General features: G+C 45.2%; 1 protein-coding gene across 2 annotated transcripts in view; it reads right to left on the bottom strand.

Moving 5' to 3' along the window:
• Positions 1–18,692, bottom strand: part of MYO5C (myosin VC) — a 296,937-nt gene that overhangs the window by 188,166 nt on the left and 90,079 nt on the right. Inside the window, exons 4-10 of one of the 2 annotated variants that reach the window (XM_075345779.1) lie at positions 15,091–15,235; positions 11,375–11,531; positions 6,383–6,526; positions 6,189–6,270; positions 5,993–6,100; positions 3,160–3,266; positions 162–427 (exon numbers count right to left, since the gene is read on the bottom strand). In XM_075345779.1, coding sequence (XP_075201894.1) covers positions 162–427; positions 3,160–3,266; positions 5,993–6,100; positions 6,189–6,270; positions 6,383–6,526; positions 11,375–11,531; positions 15,091–15,235 — 1,009 coding nt within the window. Of the gene's footprint in view, positions 1–161; positions 428–3,159; positions 3,267–5,992; positions 6,101–6,188; positions 6,271–6,382; positions 6,527–11,374; positions 11,532–15,090; positions 15,236–18,692 lie in introns of those variants that run through there. The other variant, XM_075345780.1, reaches the window with a different exon arrangement.

Raw genomic sequence — 18,692 nt, 5'->3', positions numbered from 1 at the left:
ACGTTCCCTGTGTCACATGAGGCGTCTGTGCAAAATTTTGTGATTGTAAATGCGACGGTGCGGATTCATTTAGCGGACATACATACACATATACATACACTCAGCTTTATATATTAGATGAATAGGCGTAGGCTCATTTTATTATCATTTCAGAGACTTACCCATAAATATCCAGCACCCCAATGAATGTATGCTGCTTCCCAGGGAACTGCAAAGCTTTATTTATTTTTTCAATCACATAATCAAACAGATGCGAATAGATCTTTTTCGCCAGAGCATCTCGTCCATTTTCAGATTGAAGCTTGGTCATGGGTTTGATGACAGTATCAGATGTGGTGATAATCTTCCTATTGCACAGCCATTGTGCCACTTTATCTGTTTCCAGGTTTAACAGCTCACAGAATATCTGAAGGTGTCTGTCACTTCTCTGCCAAGACATATTAACAATATTTATCCCCTTGACAACTAACAAGAAAGTCCAATCTAATGCTAAGCAAGTGTGACTGATAAGACATCCAACACCATATTGACCTCAGTCCCAGTGTTATACCCTCCATTCTCACCTTACAGTAAAGAAGAAAGCGGAATAATGAGACAGATGACAAGAGAACAGTAACAATGCTATTGGAGAGGAATTCATTAAGCACTTCATGCAAGTTTCTAGATGATCGTAACAAACACCAGTCTTGATTAATCAGAAATTAACCATTTGATCAATATATTCTCATTATGGAAACTATGATTAAAGAGGTTCACCATTATTTTTTTAACTAAAGGGTGCTTTACATGCTGTGACATCGCTAACGATATATCATCGGGGTCACGGTGTTTGTGACGCACATCCGGTGTCGTTAGCGACATCGCAGCATGTAACACCTCGGAGCGACCTAAAACAATCGCAAAAGAGGTAAAAATCGTTGGTATTGGAGAGGTCGCTCCAAAACCAAAAATCGTTGACAGGTGAGTAGCGAGGTTGTTTGTCGTTCCTGCGGCAGCACACATCGTTACGTGTGACACCGCAGGAACGAGGAAACTCACCGTACCTGCGTCCCGCTGGCAATGAGGAAGGAAGTAGGTGGGCGGGATCTTCCAACCGCTCATCTCCGCCCCTCCTCTGCTATTGGGCGGCCGCTTAGTGATGCAGCAGTGACGTCGCTATGACGCCGAACACGCCTCCCCCTTGAAGGAGGGATTGTTCGGCGGTCACAGCAAAGTCGCTGAACAGGTATGTACGTGTGACGCTGCCGTAGCGATACTGTTTGCTATGGCAGCGATCACCACATATCGCACACACGACGGGGGCGGGTGCTATCGCGCACGACATCGCTAGCAAACGCTAGCGATGTCGCAGCGTGTAAAGCACCCTTTACTGCTCTAGTGGTCCTCTACAATAATGAAAGTGATCATCACCTGTTCGTCAGTCTCCTCACCACTGCAGTCAATCACTGTCCTTATTGGTAACTTTGTCATGTCTTATATGTGACTGCAGAGGCCAGTGATTGAATGTCGTACTTAGGTAACATGTGAAGGTGACATCATTACTTTCTGTACCAGCAAGGATCATTAGAGCAGTGGAGTGGTGGGGACTTAACTGATAAGTAATGTTTTTTCTGCTTTTTTCCCCTAGTATTGGGTACCTTGTAAATAAAAACTAGGGAAAAAAATCTAAGGTACTTTACATGCTTAAAAATATGATCAGATCTGTGGAGCACTCTTACAGGGCATCTGTCAATAGGTTTTTGCTATGTAATCTGAAGACAGGATGCTGTAAGGGTTAAAACAAAGAGTTCAGAATGCCTTTCTTATCAAGGTCCATGGCATTATTTGCAATGTCTGTAACAGCGGGACCTTATCAATGCTGGACTACATTGCCTCATGCACAGCAGTCCAATATGCCCCTCCTGTGATTAGCAGCTCACTGTCAATGTACAATGTCTATAGAGAACCTGGTGTGGGTGGGGGTAGCTCTATGAACTCTGCTGCATTGTCAAATCTAAAAACTCTGTGTCAGAATGACTGCAGCCAGTAATCTAAATGATAAATCGTGGATTCAGGATGTCTTTGACTAATCATGCTGCTCTCAGATGAAGTGCAAAAACCTGCTGACAGATTGCCTTTAAAGGATGGGGGGTTTACTCAGCAAAAAAAAAAAAGCTGTTACCAGATGATAGTCATTAGTCAATAGAAAGTTAAATTTAGGCATTTTCCCATTGGCTTCTCTGTCAGAATAAAAAACATTAAAAGGAAATGATATCTGAGTAAAACATCACCCAAACATAATGTCCTAAAGTAGAATTAGGGATGCTAAAGAAGACCCATAATATCTACCTCTTCAGATTGAATAACGTGGTCATGTATCATTTGGATTCCCATAAAAATTGATCAAGATGAATGATCACCCTATGTTTACAACAGCGTCCCCCAGTGTATAGAAGATATTAGAGGAACATATTTTTTAAATTATAAATTGTTATACAGCACCACTATGATACTTAAAAGTTGTTGTGGTTTATCCCTTGGAATTTACGAATAGTGACTGACACCAGAAAGTAGTGCTGACCACCTTTCTCTTTATTGAAATTTCTTTAAAGAGGAACTGGAGTTTTAATTTGTATTTTATAAATCATTATGGAGCATTAGTAATTCCCATGCCCCTGTCTTAGAACCACCTTCCCGCGTCTTCCTCTTTTATCACCGTCGGTCTCCGGTGATTTGTGACCTGTCGCCAGGTTCAGTGTTTCATGGAGTGCCGGAGGCCACAACTCAATACAACTCTATGGGAGCCTTGTTCTGGCCTCGCACTTGCTCTGATAGAGATGCATTGGAAGCTTGTGATGTAACTTCTGATTTCCACCCAGTCAGAAGTTACAGTCACAAGATGGCGTCGCGGCACCAGAGCGATGTCAGTAAAAGGTGAAGCCGTCAGAAGGTAAGTACATCAATAGGGGCTTAGATTTATGGCGCCACCCCAGCGCTGAAAAAAAACCCTCCTGGAGTGGTGCGCTAAGTTACACCTATAATGAATGAACACAGCAAAAATACTACATAATAAACTTATTTTACAATACTGGTTTTATGCATGAAAGATGCTAAAATCCAAACCACTTAGTGAATAACCCCATTGGTAAATGTTTACTAATAAAGATATCCCGTTCTTACAGGCACTGAAGACTTGTCATCACTAACACGCTTGATCTCTACATTTCCCAAATGCAGGATAGCCGCCAGCACTTTGAAGACATCCATCTGAAAGTCAACATTGAAACCTAAACATTGTGCCATTTGCCGCAAGAAAAGAAGGAAATCTAGGTTAATCTGGTAACACATGTGCATGATTTGAGTTTAATGCCATTGGCAAACTTTAGTAAAATAAATGAACACATGAGGATTTAAAGGGAGTGACTTGTCTAAAATGATAGAATGACACATAGAGGGACTGCAGACCTATGTGACTGTAGACTTATGACTCCTCCCAGAGCACACAGTGCGATGCAAGCATTTGCCAGTTTCGGAGCTGGAACAGCGGTCACGTGACCACAATTATGAGATATGCATGTTCCCGGATAGAACCCGACTAGTGGTCACAGCTTCACTCAATACAAGTGTATAGAATGGGTGCCTCCGACTAGTAGACATGACCCAGTGGGCACGGTCTTGCTCAATACACTTATATGGAGTGAGACCGCACCCAGTAGTCAGGTTCTGACCGGGAACATGCATATCATACAATTGCAGTCACGTGACTGCTGTTCCTGGCTCAGAAACCGGCAAATCCATGCAACGCTCAGTGAGTGCGCTGAGAGGGAGTCATAAGTCTGCAGTCACATAGAGTTTCTGCAGTCTTATCATTTAAGACCGGACAACCCCTTTAAGAATGCTATAGATTGATTCACATGCCACAGTTGAGTTAAAACCCGAACCAAAGCCGTTTCGGGAAATATTGAATGCTTTTTTTTTTCCAGAGCATTTGGCCACAGTTGTAATTTGCCATGCGCATTTTACAGGTGAAACATAAAAAGACAAAAAAGTACTTCACCTGGATAACTATCTACGCCAATTACTGTATTGCAAAGCAATGGCAAACCACAATAAAAATGCATGTGTTTTTATCTGATGAGGTTTGGATTCAGCTGTTAACGCAACATAACTTCAATGGGTAAATGCAACTTAAAGAGGTTGTCCACTACTTGGACAACCCCTTCTCATTCCGATTGTTCGCCCGGTAAAAATAAATAAGCCTATACTCACCTCTGATGTGGTCGTGGTTCAAGCTATGTCTTAAGTCGCAATCCCGTGGCCCATGTTATAATGTTATGACACACGAACCCCGGGAACAATCAGTGTCAGCTTCCTTCTCCCCTCCTTTGGACATTTCAGCGGGAAGTCAGCGGAGCAATCACATCCTGCTCAAATGTCCGAAGGCGAGGAAACAGACACTGGGTGTTGATTGGTTGCGGAGCCCGCATGTCATAACAATGTCACATGGGCCCTGGGAATGCAACTTCAGACATCGATGGAACCACGGCCGCAACGGAAGTAAGTATAGGCTTATTTATTTTTACGGAGGCGAACAAGGGGAATGAGTAGGATTACTCATTCCAATTACCAAGGGTTACCAAGTACTGGACATCCCCTTTAAGAACTGCATGTAAAATGTAAGCTGTATACAAAGTCACTCAAAATATTCTTCAGTCTTGGGGCTTATTTACAAAGGTTAATGTTTTTTCAGTGTTTTGCAAAATGAATATGTTTTCTGAACTCTCTTGACCACCCTGACTATTTGTTTTCCCTTGCTGATTTGAACCTCTGAAGTATTTTTTCAAACTTAGAATATGTCAATTCTTTCAGCCATTTTGTAAGTTTTTTCACCCATCTGAATAAATGGGAAAAAATGCAAGTAAAAAACAATTAAAAATGAGCCTATTTTATGCAACGTTTTTCATGTCGAAACTTTGGTTTCTTTAGAGAGAAAAAAATGTTCTACATATACTAAACATGTTTCATAAAAAATGGGAGCATCTCAAATCAGTAACACAGCATGTAGGATGTTGTTTTGCAAATGCTAATCTTTGCACAGAGAACGAGATATGGGAACGGTTTACTTCATTTTTGGAATCAGATTGTTGCATCTAAAACTGAAGACCATTTCTGCCTGGATTTATCACTTAAACAAAAAAAATAAATATTTGACTTCATTTCTGTAGTCTCTAAGGGGTACTTCTCACATAGCGAGATCGCTGCTGAGTCATGTTTTTTGTGACGTACCAGTGACCTCATCAGCGATCTCGCTGTGTGTGACACTAAGCAGCGACCTGGCCCCTGCTGTGAAATCGCTGATCGTTACACACAGTGCTGGTTCATTTTTTGCTCGCTGCTCTCCCGCTGTGAAGAACACATTGCTGTGTTTGACAGCGAGAAAGCAACGATCTGAATGTGCAGGGAGCAGGGAGCCGGCGCCTGGAAGCTGAGGACGCTGGTAACCAAGGTACACATCGGGTAACTAAGCGAAGCGCTTTGCTTGTTTACCCGATATTTACCTTGGTTACTAGCGCCCGCCGCTCTCAGGCTGCCAGTGCTGGCTCCCTGCACACGTATCCAAGGTACACATCGGGTAACTAAGCGAAGCGTTTTGCTTAGTAACCCGATGTGTACCCTGGCTATGAGTGCAGGGAGCCAGCGCTAAGCGGTATGCGCTGATAACCAGAGTAAATATCGGGTAACCAAGCAAAGCATTTTGCTTAGTTACCCGATATTTACCTTGGTTACCAAGCGCAGCATCATTTCCACAAGTCGCTGGTGGCTGGTCACTGGTCGCTGGTGAGATCTGCCTGATTGACAGCTCACCAGCGACCATGTAGCGACGCACCAGCGATACTGACCAGGTCATATCGTGGTCGGAATCGCTGGTACGTCGTTTAGTGAGATGGTACCCTTATTTAGTCTCAAAAGAAATACATCCCTACATGCATACACCTTACGTCCACATACTCACCTAAGAGACTGAAGGTTTTTTGAGTGTCTATCATATCTCTTCTGTCATCAACTCCTTCAATATCTATGCAGCCACCCATGTTTGTATAGTTAAAGTTCTCTGCATCCACTAGGAATAGGAAAAAAGCATGAAAGAGCTCCCTTCTTTATGTATACTGTATATATTCATGGCAAGTCAAAGAAGCTGTTGGACATACTTAGGTGAAGGCCTTTGAACTGAGGCTGGGAGGCAGATGCACAGAGCTGATAAAATATATGATAATTTCGCTCATTTTCTGACTACAATAATAAAAGAGCATAGACTCAATATCAAAAATACATCAAAGAGGGTAAAAACATCCTGTTAGGTTTTTTTATATTTATTATTCAGTATTTATTTATTTCTACTCACCTGAAATACAACTCTGGATTTTTCAAGGAGATACGTTCTCAGATTAGCACCAATTATCTGGTACCTTCTGTCAAAGCTAATTTCTGTATACTTCCCAAAGCGACTGCTGTTATCATTTCTGGTGGTTTTTGCATTTCCAATAGCCTTTGAATATCACAATAAGATCATTTTATCAAGCAGTTCAAGACCGAGACATTTCCCCTCATTTATAACTACGCACATTTTCTTTTCTAAGAGGGTGGTTTTTTTGTATTTTATTTCAAATAAAGGATTTTTAGGTGTTTGTATTGATTTACTTTCACTTACAGATTAGTAATGGGGGGCTCTCATAGATACATCTCATTACTAATCCAAGGCTTAGTGGCAGCTGTGAGCTGGGATTTACTCCTTATTACCCGGATTGCCACTGCACCAGGACCATAGGGAAGAGTTGGGTAAAGTGCTGGGATTGTCGTATCTAATGGATGTGGCAATCCTGGGTGGCTGTAGGCTGCTATTTTAGGTTGGGTGAGCCCAATAACCATGGGTCTCCCCAGCCTGAGAATACCAGCCCCCAGCTGTCAGGCTTAATCTTGGCTGGGTATCAAAGTTAGGGGGACCGTACACTTTTTTTTTTTTTTGGGGTGATATGTAGTATATTTTGGCCTCCAAACATGGTATGTACTAAGGCATCCAAAGTGCTCAAGATTTGTCGATCTACCCACAATATCTTCTCCTAGTATTTCACAGGCTTGTCTAAATGTTGTTAAGCAAAGTTTAAAATGTACTTGTACATGCTTTTTGTTCAGCAATGGAGTCTTGCGTGGTGAGCATGCATACATTACATGGAGGTTGAGTGCATTAAGCTTTGTTTTCTTTGAAACAATTGTATCTGCTGATTCCAGGTCTTTCTGTAGCTCATCACAGGTGGTTTTTGTCTCTTGGATAATTCTTCTGAAAATTGTTTTCACTCATCTGTCTGAAATCTTGTGGAAAGCACTTGGTCGTGGCCAGTTTATGGTGAAATTATGTTCTTTCTACTTCTGGATTATAGCCCCAAAAGTGCTCACACTGGCACCTTCAGTAGATTAAAAATTCTCCTGAAACCAATGCCATCAGTATGTTTTATGAACTCACTGATTTTACCCATCATGAGATGATCCTTGTGTGGCACTTTTGTAACCAGACACCTTTTTATAGGCCATCAGTTGAACCAGGTGATATACTTTTTCCCTAAGTGGAAGGATTGCTTTCTAATTACTGATAGACTTCAGCTGGCATCTTGACTTTTCTTGGATGTTTGCCCCTTTTTCTTCTTCAATACTTATTCCCTGTTTTATTTATCATTATTACACATAACTTAATTTATGGGCATCTATGATTTGATTTCTTTGCCTTTCTGGATTGGTTGGGTTGTTACCAACATCTGGTGACAAATTCATGTCAATAGCACATTTAGATATACATGTACCTAGAAAATTTGGTGACGTGTTCAATGATTATTTCACCCTCTATATATAGTTTGTGATTATGGTACTATATAAAAACTATATGAAATCTAAATGAAAATTATGTTTCCACATCTAAAATTAATGCTAAAACTCAAGAACTATTAAGTAATGATGATCGTGACCGGTGGGTCCCGCTAATTTTTTAAAAAATCCGGTTTCGGTCTGGAATCTGGTAACCATTTAATTCTATGGCAACCAGAATCTGGTGATTAAAATGGTGATGGAAGGGATGGGGGGATGGGGGGATGGGGGGATAGGAGCACGCGCGGAGTACTCACCGAGGCTCCGTCATGGCTGTATACTCATTACAGGTCACGCATTCACTTCCGGAGCAGATATTTGAATATGCACTGCTTTCCTCGCCCACCGGCATCTGTGATTGGTTGCAGTCAGATGCACCCCCACGCTGAGTGACAGCGTGTCTGATGCTTCCACTCACAGTACAGTAAAGTTAAATAAATAAAACAAATGACGTAGGATTCGCCTATATTATGTTACCCAGCACAGATAAAGCTCACGGCTACAGGCTGCAGCACCCAGCCATGTGCTTATCTTGGGTGTGTATCAAAATAAGAGGAATCGCATGCGGCTTTTATTTTCTTTTTAACTACTTAAATAATTTTAAAAAAAAAACAAAACAGCGTGCGTCCCCCTCATTTTTGATACCCAGCCTTGATAAAGCCCAAAAGCTGGGTCTGGTATTCTCAGACTGGGGAGGCCTATGGTTATTAGGCCACCCAGCCTAAAAATAGGGACAAAAGCAGCAAGCGAGAGCGAAGTAAGGAAACCCGGCCAAGGTCAAAGCGGAGATGGGAGTGAAGTACAAAACACGGCAGGTAGGAGATTCATCAATGAACAGGCAGAGGTCAAAACACAGGGATCAGAATTTTGGAGGAGGGTGTGAACCAGAGACCAGTAGAATACTATAATACTATATCTGGTGCGACCAGCAGACAAGAGGAGGAATAAGAAGGGTGTGGTGCCTTCTCATTGGCTGTGGCTGAAAAATAGTAACTTCAGATGGAAGGCACACGCCACCACAGTCATCCAGTGGTACTACAGGTCCCAAGGAAACACAGCTTAATGGATGGGCGGAGCCAGCACCCACCAGAGCTACTAGTACTGACTCCACCCCTATCACCAGCACTGCCCACGGTGGGAATACGGCAGCGCCTGGTGAACGAAGCAGAAGTTGCAGGACTCTGGTGGGAACGTGACAGGGAAGAGCCGGGTAAAGCGCTGAGTTTGTCACAACCAATGGATGCGACAATCTCGGGCACCTACAGGTTGCTATTTTTAGGCTGGGGGCCTAATAACCATAGGCCTTTTTAGTCTGAGAATACCAGCCCCCAGCTTTATCATGGCTGGTTATCAACATAGGAAGACCGCATGCAGTTTTTTAAATTAAATGATTTAAATAGTTTTAAAAAAAAGCAGCATGCAGTTCCTCTTATTTTGACACACAACCTAGATAAACATAGGGCTGGTGGCTGCACCCTGTAGTCATATGCTTTATCTGTGCTGGGTATCATAATATGGGGGGACCCAACGCCAATTGTTTTATTTATTTTTATACCATGATACTAACCCACAGACAGCTCATGTGATTGGTTGCAGTCAAGTCAGACGCTGTCACACAGGCTGGGGGCGTCTCTGATTGCAACCAATCACAGATACCAGGATGCCCGGTGGGTGGGGAAAGCAGTACATATGGATGAGCAATAATGAGCGGCCCAGGAAGTGAAGGCAAGGTCGCGAGAGCAGTTTACAGTTGCAACGGAGCCTTAGTATGTATGAAGTACTCGCGTCATTCTTATTTTCTTTATTTTTTTTAATTTCTCGAGTGCTGGATCCAGATCAAACACCAAAAATTCCGGGTCCGGCACTCATATCTTGTAACCGCGCGGATCTGGACTTTTACAGTCCAGGTCTGCTCATCACTATAAATTACCATTGAATGAAATATGCCTCCAGGTTTATGCGTCTCAATCTGAGGGAAGCATAAAAATGAGACAGAGACCCTTATCCCTGCATTCTAAAGGCCCCGTCACACTAAGCAACATCGCTAGCAACATCGCTGCTAACGAACAACTTTTGTGACGTTGCTAGCGATGTTGCTGTGTGTGACATCCAGCAACAACCTGGCCCCTGCTGTGAGGTCGTTGGTTGTTGCTGAATGTCCTGGGCCATTTTTTAGTTGTTGCTGTCCTGCTGTGAAGCACAGATCGCTGTGTGTGACAGCGAGACAGCAACAGCTAAATGTGCAGGCAGCAGGAGCCGGCTTCTGCAGAGGCTGGTAACCAATGTAAACATCGGGTAACCAAGAAGCCCTGTCCTTGGTTACCCGATATTTACCTTCGATACCAGCCTCCGCCGCTCTCACTGCCTGTGCTGCCGGCTCCTGCTCTGTGCACATGTAGCTAGCTGCAGGACACATCGGGTTAATTAACCTGATGTGTGCTGTAAGTAGGAGAGCAGGGAGCCAGCGCTAAGCATTGTGCGCTGCTCCCTGCTCTGTGCACATGTAGCTGCAGCACACATCAGGTAATTAACCCGATGTGTGCTGTAACTAGGAGAGCAAGGAGCCAGCACTAAGCGGTGTGCGCTGCTCCCTGCTCTCTGCACGTGTAGCTCCGTGCGGTGGTAACCAAGGTAAATATCGGGTTGGTTACCGATATTTACCTTAGTTACCAAGCGCAGCATCTTCCACGCGGCGCTGGGGGCTGGACACTGGTTGCTGGTGAGCTCACCAGCAACTCGTGTAGCCACGCTCCAGCGATCCCTGCCAGGTCAGGTTGCTGGTGGGATCGCTGGAGCGTCGCAGTGTGACAGCTCACCAGCAACCTCCTAGCAACTTACCAGCGATCCCTATCGTTGTTGGGATCGCTGGTAAGTTGCTTAGTGTGACGGTACCTTTACTTACTTACTGGGAATCTTGCTTTAGCTCATCCTACACTGATACCCAGCTCGCAGCCTACATTGTGTATGAGTAGAAAACTGCCAAACAATAGTAGTAGGGTGTGGATAGCTGGAATTCATGAATATGGAGGGCTAGATAACAGGAGCTTATCAATGAGAGGAAGAGAAGAGCTGCAGTAGATAAGAGTGTTTTAACAAGACAAAACTATAGCAAGAAGCCCAATGGAATCATGATCTCTGTCCCCGCTTTATTCTGTTCTCAGCAAAACTTTGGTGACAATTCCCTTTAAGCAAATTTAAAGTTAAAATCAAGAAGCTCACGAAAATATAACAGGCCTGACCATTTTTCTTTTCCAAGATTTAAAGAAAGTAATGGTTTTTCTAGTGAACCAGACTCAGGTTGCTCAGTCTCCTGAACATAAAGTCTCGTTAGTAAAGTAGTAATATTAGAACAGAAAAATGCATCAGCGCTACAAAACCCAAAAAATGGACATTACAAAAACATTAAAGAAATATTATTTTTTTTCTGAGCCAACATTTAATATTTTGAATTGAAGAGGAATGCCTAATCTATAACATTTACCTCTGTTATTGGATTGGATGCCAGAACCCTATCCTCCACATTGGCTTTGCTGCTTGATTTACTGACTGTAGCGAAGTAGCGCATGGCGTACCTTGCAGACACAGTCTTCCCAGCTCCAGACTCTCCACTCACAATGATTGACTGGTTCTTATTGTTCCTGTTGTTGGAGAAAATCCATGAACAACAATCCAGCATGATGAACAATGTCCTGCAAAAACTAAGACGCCTAAAAGATGCCATATTTATTCTCCTTATCAGCGTGGATACAGATATGAAATGAAAAATCCTGTATGATTTCCAAATCTAAGCCAGTAGAAAATAGAAGAAGAATTTTAAAAATATATCAAAGATTAACATGTTAGGCTAAGTTCACATTTCCGCTAAAATCTATCAGTCACAATCCGCTGCTCTTGTAAACAGCGGAATCCGTTTAGCGGATTCCGCTGCTCCCATAGACTTGTATGAGCAGCGGATTGTGACTGATGATGCTGCGTTGCACCCTCCGCCCGACTGATCAGTCGTGGAACGACTGACCGCCGGGCGGGGGGAACGCAGCATGTAACGTTTTTTGAGCAGCGAGATCCGTCGGATTTCGCTGCGCATGCTCTCTGGCTCCCTGCACACGTCACCAGCTTTGGTTGGTTACCCGATATTTACCCTGGTTACAGTGCAAGGAGCCAGCGCTAAGCGGTGTAGGCCCGTAACCAAGGTAAATATCGGGTAACCAAGGTAAACATCGGGTGCTTTGCTGTTACCCGATATTTAGGCTGGTTACGTGTGCAGGGAGGCCGACACTTCCCCGCTCGGCCCCGCCCCCTCCCGCACTCCGCACATGTATGTACACACACACACACACCTGTCCCCAGCCATGCAGACAAGCACTGACACCCTCGTCTGGCCCCGCCCCCTGCTCGGCTCCGCCCCCTCCCGCACTTTGCATGTGCACACACACACATACATACATACATGCATACACACACTCACTCACACATACACTCACCTGTCCCCAGCCATGCAGACCGCAGCACTTCTACTGACATCCTCAGCGCCTGGCCCCGCCCCCCGCTCGGCTCTGCCCACGAACTCAGCCCCCCGCACACAACGGAATCCGACAAAGAATTCTGTTCTTTGTCATCCGTTGTACAGCGTTGAACAGCGCATCAGTCACATGCGTCAAGCGACGCATGTGACTGATACAAATCAACGGAAATGTGAACTTAGCCTTAATCATTTTTCTGGAGGTGAAAAAAAATCACAAATTATGGAACGTGTCAAATCTGCACAATTAATTGTGCCGTTATTCCATGTTGAAGTGTCAAGAAAAGGGGCAGAAGTAATGTCTGTAAAGCGTTGTGCCATATAAGTAGAATAAATAAACAGAGGTATACAGAAGGGACGTGATTTTGATCAGATCTACAAATTTTCCAGAAACCAGGTGCAAAATGTAGTGTAAATCAGTGCCAGATTATAGCAGATGTATATCTCAATTTTTTTGCAGTAAGGTTAGCCAAAGAATGATGGTATTTTTTCCCTCTACTAACCTAGCTATACTCGAAAACTTGAAAATTTCATGGGTGATTCAACCATAATTCCCAAGCAGCACATTTGCTGTCTTTAGGGTCATATTTGTAAAACAGTGTAAGAGGAAATCGGGTATATACCGCGCTACTACTCCAATTTAATATTATTAAAATATTCCTTTATTGTTGTAAAGCTCGACGTGTTTCAGAGATATCCATCTCCTTCATCAGGACATAAAAAGGAAGTCTCTGAGACTGTTCCTTTTTTACGTCCTGATGAAGGAGATGGATATCTCTGAAACGCGTCGACCTGTACAACAATAAAGGAATATTTTAATAATATTCAATTGGATTATTAGCGCGGTATATACCCGATTTCCTTTTCCACTGTATTACACGTTCTACACTTCGTTGCTGCTGCTGATACTATCATTGCATGTGTTTCTTAGGGATTGTGACTTTCACAACCTGATAAGGTCAGTGTATCTTACCCCTTGCGGGATCTGAATTCCTTACTGGGTAAGACCCTATTGCGCTTCTTTTTTCCCCACAGTATTACTACTTGGGGTCATATTTAACACAGAACATTCCTTTATTCCCTATATCCAATAAGCCATTCACTCATGTTACCAGCATCTAAAAATTACTTCGGAATTCAACCTTTTCTCACATTTGGAACTGAAAAAAACTCTTGCTGTCGCTTTTATTTATTCTCATCTGGACTACTACAACTTTGTTATGATCAGTATTCCTCTAACCAAACTTTCTCCTCTCAAATCCATCCTGAATGCGGCAGCCAGGATCATATCTCTGTTCTGCAACTAATGTTAGACTAACATCCTCCATGATTTTAACCTCCCTCTTCCGTCTCCAAGACTTCTCTTCTAGATGCGACAATCCTGGGCGGCTGCAAGCTGCTATTTTTAGGCTGGGGGGCCCAATAAGCTTCTAGCTATCAGCTTTATCATGGCTGGGTATCAAAATTGGAGGGGACTACACGCTGTTATTTGAAAATTACTACAGTTAAATTATTTTTAAAAAATGTATGGGTTCCCTCTTATTTTGATACACAGACAAAATAAGCACCTGTAGCCATATGCTTTATCTGTGCTGGGTATCATAATATGGGGGGACCCTACGCCAATTTATTTATGTTTACACCAATATACATACACAGACAGCGTCTATGATTGAAAGCAGTCAGACATGCTGTCACACAGGGTGGGGGCACATCTTACTGCAACCAATCAGCGATGTAGGGACTTCCGATGGGCAGGGGAAGCAGTGGATATGTATGAAGGATAATGAGTGGCCCCAGAAGTAGTGTGAGCGGACCAGAAGCACTGTATAGCCGCGTGAGAGACTCGGTAAGTATAATGCGCCTGAATTCCCCTTTTTTTGATTATTTTTACTTTTATTTTATTTATTTATTTTTTTTAAGACTTGGATTGTTACCCAGTGTTCCTGAAGAACTCCAGGACCAGGGTAAGTGCGCAGGAACTTTTTGAAACCGTGCAGATCCGGTCAAGGTTCACGCATCACTATTTCTAATATCTACCCCGTTGTTTGAGTTCCTGTGACAATTCTTAAAGGGAATCTGTCACCAAGTTTTTGCCAACTAATCTGAGAGCATAATGTGGAGACAAAGACACTGATTCCAGTGGTGTCTCACTTACAGAGTTCAGCATTGAAAGAACCAGTAGATCTGCAGCAGATAAAACTTATTTTACTAAGGCTCACCTCACATCAGTGGTACTTTGCTGCAAAACTGGATCCGTTACAAATGCATTTCAGTTCCATTAATTTCCAATGGAATCGTGGCAAGATGCGGTCACATGCGGTTGTGTATGACGCACGCAACCGCATGTGACCACATCTTGCCGCAATTCCATTGGAAATGAATGGAACTGAAACGCATTTGTAACGGATCCGGTTTTGCATCAAAATACCGCTGATGTGAGGTGAGCCTAAGAATACAACTCACAGTCCAGTAAGTGACACATCGCTGGAACCAGGGTCTCTGCCCTTGCATCTTGATGCTCTCATATGAGGTAGAAAATGCTTTCTGAAAGGCATATATAAAAGTAATATACAGAAACTAATGAATGGGTATAGCAACTAATTTGTTGTATTAAAAAAAAAAAAAGACAGCAAAAAACTAATTGCTGGATTGCAATAAATGCGACGTTGAATTACCTGGCCATCTGTTTGTATGCTTCTTCAGCCACAGCAAATATATGTGGGTCCATGTCTCCCATATTTTGCCCACTGTATGCATGAATAATTGCATCTCCATAAATTGGTAGTTCCTTATATGGATTAATTGCAACAAGAATAATACCTACAGAATAGAAAATGTTTTTGTTCTTTCACAAGTGTAAAATACTTACAGATAAAAATATAAATAACATGAAAGACTATGATATTTACACCAGATATGAGAGATTATCATAATAATATAATAATATTAATATATCCATGCGAATATCAGTTCCATGCGAATTTGTACACTTTGCAATTTAATTTGCAAGGATTTGCAAGAATTATCAAATACAGAATATATATAATTGTCTAATTCTGTCTGTCTGTAACGGAAATCCCGCGTCGCTGATTGGTCATGCCAGCCACCCACGACTAATCAGCGACTGGCGCAGTTTGGCCGCGAATTGGCACGGGATTTGAACCACACTTCACTGATTCATCGCACTCAGACACTGCCGTACACAGACACCGTCGCACACAGAAGCCTCTATATACACCCCAGCAGCCTCTATATACACCCCAGCATATTGTTAGGGCCAGATGGACGGGTAGACCCTGGAGGTGGATCCACTGGGCCGAACTCCCGGATGAGGGAAAGGAGTCCGGTAGCCGGAGCACTGTCGGTAGCAGGACAGTCCGTGCACTGGGAGAAAATGGAGAAGTCCCTGGGACCACGAGGTCACTGATGGTGGTCCGGGTGACGGAGCTCAGGTTCGGAAGCCGTGATGGTGTCAGGCGGGGTCCGGAACCGTTGGAGCGAGATGACGGGTCACCGCAGGGATCCGAGATGGTACGGACTGTCAGGATGGCAGATGGGCAGCGTTCGGGGTTCGAGGTACCGCAGGACCGGATGGCGATGCAGGATCAGCTCTAGAAGACAGAGAGGTAAGTATCTCACAGAACACAAGGAGACCTGACTCCTAGCTTGGGAAAACACGAAGAACAGGCCCCGCTCCCTTGGACATTAACCCCCTATATACCCTGTACCTGTGTGCATCATTTCCTGTTAGTTGACACTGGCCCTTTAAGAAAGGGTCAGTGACCGCGCGCGCCCTAATGCGCATGCGCGCGGCCCGGGTGCCAGAAGCCAGGACAGGAAGCTGAGAGGAGGACGCAGGGGAGCCGGCCAGGGACTGGGAAGCCGTCGGGCGCCGGGAGCGGAGACCAGGGGGCCTGGGAAGTACGGGCACCGGAGGCTGGAGAGCGGGGAGCGTGGCAGGTGAGCCGGGGAGCGGAGCAGAGGACTCGGGGAACGGAGCAGGGGACCCAGGGAGCGGAGCAGAGGACCCGGGGAGCGTGACAGTACCCCCCCCCCACGCCCCCCTCCCCGCAACCGGGACAGGAAGGCACGGATCAGAGGAGTGCCCACGTTCTCCCTGGGCTCCCAGGACCTATCCTCAGGACCATACCCCTCCCAGTCCACCAGGAAGAACTGCCGACCACGTACGGTCTTCATGGCCACGATATCTCTTACCGCATAGATGTCGTCCTCAGCAATAGGAGGAGGAGCCGGACTGGCGGCAGCGGAGAAGGGACCAAGGACAACCGGCTTGAGCAGAGAGACGTGGAAGGAGTTGGGTATTCTCATCGTGGCCGGGAGCTGCAGTTTGTAGGAGACCTCATTGATCTTGCCGAGGACTTTAAACGGTCCGATGTAGCGAGGTCCCAGCTTGTAGGATGGTATCTTCAGTCGGATGTACTTGGAAGCAAGCCAGACGAGATCTCCCGGAGAGAAACACGGAGGATCCAGGCATCTCTTGTCCGCGTGTCTCTTCATCCGCAGGGTTGCCCGTGCAAGGGACGCCTTAACTGAGTCCCAAATGGTTGTAAAGTCACGGAGTACTGCATCAGCAGCAGGGATGTCCGAGGACGAGGATACAGGCAATGGGACAGACGGCTGAAGTCTGTAGATGACATGGAAGGGAGAACTGGAGGAGGACTCACTGACGTGGTGATTATGGGAGAATTCAGCCCAAGGAAGACGCGTGGACCAATCGTCATGATGGGCGTTCACGTAGTGACGTAAGAAAGAGGTCAATATCTGATTGACCCGTTCCACTTGGCCGTTCGACTGAGGGTGGTAGGCCGAAGAAAAGTCCAGAGTCACTCCCAGATGTTTGCAGAGAGCCCTCCAGAAGCGGGAGGTGAACTGAGTTCCTCTGTCGGACACAATGTGTGATGGAAAGCCATGCAAGCGGAAGATGTGATGTATATAGGCGTCCGCGAGTTCCTGAGCAGAGGGCAGTCCAGCCATAGGAACGAAATGGGCCATTTTAGAGAACCGATCCACCACGACCCATATGACTGTGTGTCCGGAGGACAATGGCAAGTCCGTAATAAAGTCCATCGCTATGTGTTGCCAGGGAACTGAGGGTATGGGCAGAGGCAGAAGACGGCCGTATGGCAGGTGTTTGGGTGTCTTGTTCCTGGCACAGGAGGAGCAGGCAGAGACAAAAGAGGCGACGTCCGTGCGAAGGGATGGCCACCAGTAATGACGTACAATAGCGCTCCATGTTTTCTTTTGACCTGCATGACCGGCTGTTTTCGAGGCATGGCCCCAGTGTAACACTTTTTGCCTGTCAGTCTCAGAGACATAGGTCTTCCCGGGCGGTATCTGGGCCAGGGTGACAGGAGCCACCGGAATAATCTTACTTGGACAGATGATGGGTTGAGATGTCTCTTCCTCCTGTTCCACGGGCACGAAAGACCTAGACAAGGCATCAGCGCGTACATTCTTGTTCGCGGGTCGGAAATGAAGCTGGAAGTCGAACCGGGCAAAGAACAAGGACCACCTGGCTTGCCGTGGGTTCAGTCGCTGAGCAGTCCGCAGGTATTCCAGGTTTTTTTGGTCCGTGTAAACAATGACAGGGTACACTGCTCCTTCCAGAAGATAGCGCCATTCCTCCAGAGCCAGTTTGACCGCCAATAGCTCTCGGTCACCGATGGTGTAATTGCGTTCAGGCGCGGAGAAGCTCTTGGAGAAGAAACCGCACGTCACCATCTTCCCGGAGGAGGACTTCTGCATGAGCACTGCTCCAGCTCCCGAGGAGGAGGCATCCACCTCCAAGGTGAACTGGCGGTTTAACTCTGGACGGTGGAGTACAGGAGAGGAGGCAAAGGCTCGCTTTAGAGCGCCAAACGCGGCGTCGGCCGCAGGTGACCAGTCCTTTGGATTAGCCCCCTTCTTGGTCAAGGCGGAGAGAGGAGCAGTCAGAGCCGAGAAGTGAGGAATGAACTGGCGGTAATAGTTGGCGAATCCCAGAAAGCGTTGGATTGCCTTCAGTCCAGAAGGAGGAGGCCAGTTGAGAATGGAGGAGACCTTCTTTGGATCCATCTGCAGTCCGGTATCGGTGATGAGGTACCCCAGGAAGGGGAGAGAAGACTGTTCGAAGACGCACTTCTCGTACTTGGCGTACAGACGATTCTCTCTCAGTCTTTGTAGAACCAGTTGCACGTTCTCTCGGTGGGTCTGGAGGTCCGGAGAGAAGACAAGGATGTCATCCAGATATACCACCACACAGACGTAGAGAAGGTCC

The sequence above is a fragment of the Anomaloglossus baeobatrachus genome, chromosome 4, assembly GCF_048569485.1.
Source record: "Anomaloglossus baeobatrachus isolate aAnoBae1 chromosome 4, aAnoBae1.hap1, whole genome shotgun sequence".
Lineage (NCBI taxonomy): Eukaryota > Metazoa > Chordata > Amphibia > Anura > Aromobatidae > Anomaloglossus > Anomaloglossus baeobatrachus.
This window is presented reverse-complemented; position numbering and strand designations above follow the sequence as displayed.